Source organism: Lolium rigidum, chromosome 7 (assembly GCF_022539505.1).
Source record: "Lolium rigidum isolate FL_2022 chromosome 7, APGP_CSIRO_Lrig_0.1, whole genome shotgun sequence".
Taxonomy (NCBI): Eukaryota; Viridiplantae; Streptophyta; class Magnoliopsida; order Poales; family Poaceae; genus Lolium; species Lolium rigidum.
Window position 1 is genome coordinate 57067330 of NC_061514.1, and position 6791 is coordinate 57074120.

A 6791-nucleotide genomic window follows, 5' to 3' on the forward strand; every position below is an offset into this window, starting at 1 on the left:
GCAAGCTAATTGGATGATATTCCACCGAGAGGGCCCAGAGTATATCTATCTGTCATTTGGATGGACAAATTCCACTCTTGATCCACGCGCTTCAACCTATATTTTCTGAATACTTAATGCCACATTTATAACCACACATTTACGAAGTAGTGTTTGATGTCATCAAAGCATCCATCCGGTGCAGGTGATTAACATGATCTCATGGTCGAAGGATTAAGTTACTATGTATCTTAAAGCTTGTAGCAAAATGAACTTAATGACTTGATCATATTCTATGCTTACTATGGGTGTGTGTCCATCACATCATTCACCTAATGATATGATCTTGTTGTTAATAACATCCAATGTTCATGGTCATAAAACTATGATCATCTATTAATCAACAAGCTAGTCTAACAAGAGGCTTACTAGGAATTCTTTTATGTTCACAAAACACACAAGTATTAATGTTTCCGGTTAATACAATTATAGCATGGGATGTAAACATTTATCATAAACACAAAGATATAATAATAATAACCACTTTATTATTGCCTCTTGGGAATATCTCCAACAATCTTCACAATGTGCATTGGCTAGATAATGGTGCATGCCTATTTGCAAGGATACCATAACAATGAAGAATTCCATGCAAAAAAATTAACCTTTGCCGAAACCGAAGCTTTCCATAGAGAATCCATTACTTTATTTATGCTTACTTCCAGAGAGCATAAATATTACTATATCTACTCTCAAACTGTTGTTTCCACTCATCGAAATAAGTTCAACCAATAGAGAAAAGAGTTATTTTTTTTGTGTATCTCCATGCCACAAAATCCTTCATACCGTTTGTTGATAGTGGTATAGCAAGAATCATGTTAGCATTAGTAGTGAAAAAGTTTTCTTTAACAATGTCCTCATCCCAATCACCAGGAATTGGACTAATAAGTTCCGCTACTTTTGATAACACTAGGTTTCCTCTCGGATTAATAACCATGCCATCTAGGATATTTTGTATCCATGGGTCATTCTAGATATCAATTTGAGACCCATCTCCCACTCGCCATATGCAACCTCTATTATAAGTTTGAATACCCGCCAAAATACTTTTCCAAGTAAACGAAGCTCCCCTCATCATTTTGGCATTTTAAAGTTTACCATTCGGGTAATATTTTGCTCGCAGAACTCCAGCACATAAAGAATCAGGTACACATAGTAACCACCAAGCCTGCTTCGCCAACAATGCCAAGTTGAAACAATGAGGATCTCGGAACCCAAGTCCTCCTCTCTTCTTGAGAATACACAACTTCCACCATGCAAACCAATGCACCTTGTTATCATTGACATCATCACCCCACCATTTGTCGATAAAGATCATCACCCCCACTATAACTGCGAGATTGCATCTGTTATTCCTTTGCAAATATTTTTCGGAATTTTGAATACAGACATCACATATGCTGGTATTGCTTGTGCCCCTACTCCAAGAAGAACCTCCTTACCACCCATTGATAAAGGTTTTTCTTTCCGTCCGTTGATGATTTTTTTGTACTCTCGCAATCAAATACTTGAAACAATCACTTCCCACAATATATGGTAGTCCAAGGTACCTATCTGATATAGCTTCTGTCTTAATATGAGGAACATTGCAAACCTCCTCTCTTACTTCAGCCCCGGTGTTAGGACTGAAATATAAACTAGATTTACCAACACTAACTAGAATTGGAACGAACTCGGTACCTTACCGAATGTACACATTCCATCATTAGGTTTATCCATTAGATATCAAAACCCAAACCCAGTTTCAGCGTCATAGCTTTCAGGAGTTCCCACTCTACTATGTCGTATGCAAGCAAGCCCCGTTCGCCTAGTTGGACCTGAGGGAGGCAGCAAAACATCCCATTGATGTATAGGACTCGAGTTGCACAAATTCATTATTTCCTAACCAACTCCCACCAACATGTAGCTACAATTTAACATTAAAACGTTGACTAACGAGAGAATGATCCCTTCCTTGACTATACGTTGTTATGTAGGATGTACTCTCCCCGCAGATGGATGCTAGGATGATAACCCGGCTTAAAGTCCGCCACTCCCTGCAAAATTACCGCGAGATGGGGATTCAAACTCGGGTGGGTTGACTGCGCACTCGCTAGCCTTGCCACTTAGCAAGGACTCAGTTCTCCACTCGTGCTAACATTCAGAGGCACAAAATTATTATCTCCCGACCAATTCCCACCAACAAATGTACAATCACAAAGCTAAACTGAACCAACGAATGAACCAAATTAATGCCTTGCAAAGTAAACTGAGCCAAAGATAGTTGAGCATATTGAGTTTATACATGTCTACAGTCTACACAACGCAGCGGAGCACGTCTAGAGATTATCAGACAGAAGTTCCATATTTCGCCAACCCAAGCATCACGATTAATTTCTTTCGATCTATCCCGATATCCTTCCCTCACGCACTCTTTCGGCCATTAGCTTAACTTGTGAAGCATGCAGATCAAGCGTTTGCATCGACGAATTACAGGTACTGAGCTTGTATTCTGTCTCTGTTCTGCTCCCACCACACCTTGGCCCTGTCCTCGCCAAACCTCTCCCGGCTGCAAAAGCATAGGAAAGCACGCATGAGATCGAACGTGACCAAGAAACTAAGCTTGCCATGTACGTGCATGACCGGTGGGGGGCATACCTGAACCGCACGCGGCGGAGCTCGCGGGTGCCGTCTCCGAGCTCGCGGATGGTGAGGCAGACGCCAGGTTCGTCCTGCTCGATCCACTCCGTCGCCTCCGTGTCGCTGACGTTGCTGATGGACACGGACGCCTCGTCGCGGGACGACGTGGTGGCGCGCGACGGGTCGTAGGAGGACGGGCCTCCGCCGGCGGAGTTGAGCATGTTGAAGTGGTGCGCCCAGACGTGGTCGGACGGGTCCGGCACGGCCGCCGCGTACGGGTAGCACGGCGCCGCCCTGGTGGAAGGCCCTGCGGCGTAGCTGCTGCCTGACGGCGGCGGCGGAGGCATCATCGCCTTGCACGACATGCTCCGGGACACCGGCGGGTCTCTGCTCAGCGACGAGGATGGCGGCGGGATCATGGCCACCGGACTCTCTGCCCGGGTGGAGCCGCCCCGGGAGTAGGACGAATCTCTCTGCAGGCAAAGCAAGCACCCAACCAATTGATGGATCAGCATATGTCGTTGACGAATGACGATGGATCAGTTCAGGCGAGCAAAATGTTTCTCGTGCTACCGACGTACCAGAACTGAGTCGTCGACGGAGGAGGTGGGGGTGGAGCCCCCCTGCTGCCGGCCGCTGAATGTCTGCACGTTGTACAGCTCCACGATGCGGTCGTAGTTCTCTCCCCACCACCGCTGCGCCTCCCACTTGTTGAACATCTCCCGGCTACGTACGCAGCAGCAGCACACGTCACACGATCGAGTCAGTTCAACACTTGAGCATGCATAACTTGACGAATGCAAATGCGAAACTGATCAGCAACAATTACCTGAAACGGATGCGCTTGAGATCGTTGCCGCCGCCAGGCAGCGTGACGAAGGTGATCTGGACGCCGGGCTCCACCTGCGCCGTCCACTCCCTGGGCACGGCGGCGTCGACGTCCACCCCGACGCCACCATCCTCCTCGTCGATGCCCGGCCATCCGCGCCCGGTCATGTCCCACGTCGCCGACGTGGCGGCTCGCGCGCCCCCGTTGGCCGCCGTCGCCGCTGCGCCCGCCCTGCTGCTCGCGTACGCGCCGTCGACGGCGGACCTGCTCGCCGGCGTGAAGGTCGCGTCGTCGATGAAGCCAGGGTAATGGCGGCCGTAGCCCCTGCCCCTGAAGGACGGGCTCCCGGCCGTCGCTTTGTACTGCTTGCCGGAGCCGGAGAACTTGAGCACCATGTCCTTGAGCTGGAGGCAGCACATTGTTGCACCAGTACGCAGGTACGTAGGAACCCAGTTAGCCACCACTCACTAAGTCGCTAATAAGACAATAACCGCTCTCATATGACTAGTGAGTGTAATCTAACATCAGCTATGACTCGTATTAGCATAAGTCGCTGCCGTGGTTAGTCAGTTAGCAACACAAGTGCGTGCGAATTTTTTAACAAGGTTTGGGATCGATCGATAGATTGTCTAACAAAAGGATATGCTTGCTGGGTGCTGACTAGCTAGTGCCTGCCTTTGAGTGACTAACTGACTATCACGCATGACGATCGAATAAGTTCAGACCAAAGAGGGGGTACATAGGAGTATCACAATTCAGAAAGCTACAGCCTACAGGTAGAGCACAGATTACTACTACTGGTAGCAGAACTGTACAAAGGACCACGCTACGTAGATATACACAGCTAGATATAGCGATCACGCAGGATTGATCAGTGAAATCTTTAACCCTTTTGTCTGAAACAAGGAACCTGCAGACATTGATGCCGACGCATGCATGCTTCGCCGCAGCGTATGATCCGGCCGCACGCATCTGCATTATGCGTTGCGTGCGTACTTAAAAAGTCAGTCACGACACGTCGGCATAGCAGCAAAGCGCCAAAGCCCATGTTGAGGCCGGGAGTAGCCCAGGTTGAGGCCCATCCTGGGGGCCCTAAAGCGCTGAGCCGCCGTAGCCCCTGGCCGGGCCTGGACCACGCGCCCACCGTGTGGCCCGCGGGCCGGCTTTATTCGACGGAACACGCAGAGAGGGGTTTTGCAGCCAAGCAATGAAGCAAAGCACCTCAAAAGCGCCTGGCCGGCTTAAAGAAACGCTTAACCACGGCATGCCTTTCCACGGGGAAAATGTGATGCAGGTTGCAGAGGCAGGGGGTCCATCTCCAGGGCACACACGGCAGCACATGAACGCAGGCACTGTCGTCTCACAGGCTCGGATTGGTGGAGTGTATCTATGCTATGGGTTTCGATCCCTTTACCACGGCAAAGGGGATGGAGGATCAAGCGAATGGGCGGTGACGAGTTTGAGATGGATGGAATGGAGAAAAGAGAAAGAATGTCTGTCGTCCCGCCATGGCCATGGGGAACAAAGCGTTCCAAAGGCAGCTAGGGGGATGGGGATCCAAGCAAAGAAGAAAGGGAGCTAGCGGCCGGCCAGCCTTCCTTCTCTCCCACCACGTCTACTCAATGCGCATCGTGTCCTCCCCTACCCTTGACCGAGCTTTTCCTTCCGAGGAATGTCGTGAAGATGGAGCCAGCCAGGTACGCTCTATGTACTCTCTGCGATGCAAAAGAAAGCGATCGCAATGACTGTCATTCACACGCTGCGCTTTCGGATGCATAATGCCTGCGCATGGTTTTGATCAATAGACGTGCCCTACCTAGCCGGACAGCTAACAGTCATATCACTGTGATAAAGTTTGGTGAAACCGGTATTTTTAGATCAGAGAAGAAACCTCCGGTACCTACTTATTATTAGCATCTACTGCATCCATTGATTATCTACTGCATGTCTAGATGTGTATGGCACAAATATGGTATATGCGCTGCCGAAAGGAACAAGAGCATGTACTACACCAGTGACATAAAAAAAACAATGCCAAGCTTGGAAGAGGACGATCGACGGAGCTGGGCGCCTTGGCTTGGCCTGAGTAGGAGGAGATCCGGCCTCATGTCAATTAAGTGCGTTTGCGTGGGTTGGCGTATCAACTACTCCTATAACTGAAGAAATGCCAAAACAATGCCAGAGGGCTTAACCGCATACACAAGGGTCCTAGCTAGCTAGCTACAGGCATACATACAGATACAGGTACAGATGCAGCCAGGGAATGGCGACTCCTTGTTTGTCTGCATATCCTCTCATCAACAACCCCGGGCCTTGGCATCTTTTGCCAAACGTAGCCGCTATTAGCTAGCCTACAGATCGGGCATGGAGGTTTCAATTCGGTTCTGCCTCCCCGTGGCCTTGCTTGGGCAATTCCTAGGCTAAATACTGCGCTGAAACTAGTAGCATAGCACAGTGTCAGAGGGCGTTCTTCCTCGCTGCCATTCCCCCCTCCCTAGCTATGCAGCTGACTGGCTATGCCTATCGATCCCCAGCGATCTCTCCTGCGCACGCTGGCAGACACAGGAAGAGAGATGAAGAGGTACTAGTACCGGCAAGTGTTAAAAAAAGCAGTAGCTAGAGTCGATCGGGCCAGAAGTACGTAGCATGTACAGCAGTGTGGAAGAAGAGAGTGAGACTGATCGAGAGGGCACGTACCTGTGAGGTGAGCGACTTGACGGCAGGCGTGGCCGCCGCACGGGAGCCGTCCTCCCCGCCTTCCTTTGCGGAGCACGCGATGCAGGCCAGCATCTTGGCTCGCCCGATTCCTCCTCGATCTTTCTCCTGGATCTTCTTCTCGATCTGCTGGGCGCAGCGTTGGCCCCTCCTCTCTCAAACGTTCAACACCGGTTAACTACTGCACCACCGAGCTCACTGTATCATAGAGCTGCTTTAATTAGTACCTCCATTTTATAAAACAGGACATATAAATTTAGTCCAAAATTAACATGCTCTAAGTATGACCAAACGTATAATAAATACTTGCAACACTGAATTATTATATTATGGCAAAACATTTTTATTGTGAATCTAATGACATTGATTTGGTATAGTAGAATTTCCTACCTTTGTACATATAATTGGTTAAGCTTGGTGAATATTAATCTCTTACTAGATTAATAAGGCTTATCTTATGAAATGGAGGCAGTAATTAATACTTCTTCCGTCCCAAAATACTCCTTCCGTCCCAAAATTTAGAGTATGAGGCATATAAGTTTTGTCAATAGTCAACATCTTCTAAATTTAACCAAGTTTATACAATAAA

General features: G+C 48.7%; 1 protein-coding gene across 1 annotated transcript; it reads right to left on the reverse strand.

The window, feature by feature from the left end:
• Window positions 1–2508: 2508 nt before the first annotated feature.
• Window positions 2509–6277, reverse strand: LOC124671386 (protein Brevis radix-like 2). The gene is made up of 5 exons (XM_047207762.1): window positions 6185–6277; window positions 3488–3891; window positions 3240–3384; window positions 2677–3131; window positions 2509–2587 (listed from the first exon to the last, which is right to left on the reverse strand). The coding sequence occupies exons 1-5, from the start codon at window positions 6275–6277 to the stop codon at window positions 2509–2511; spliced, it is 1176 nt and encodes a 391-aa protein (XP_047063718.1).
• Between the last annotated feature and the right edge of the window lie 514 nt (window positions 6278–6791).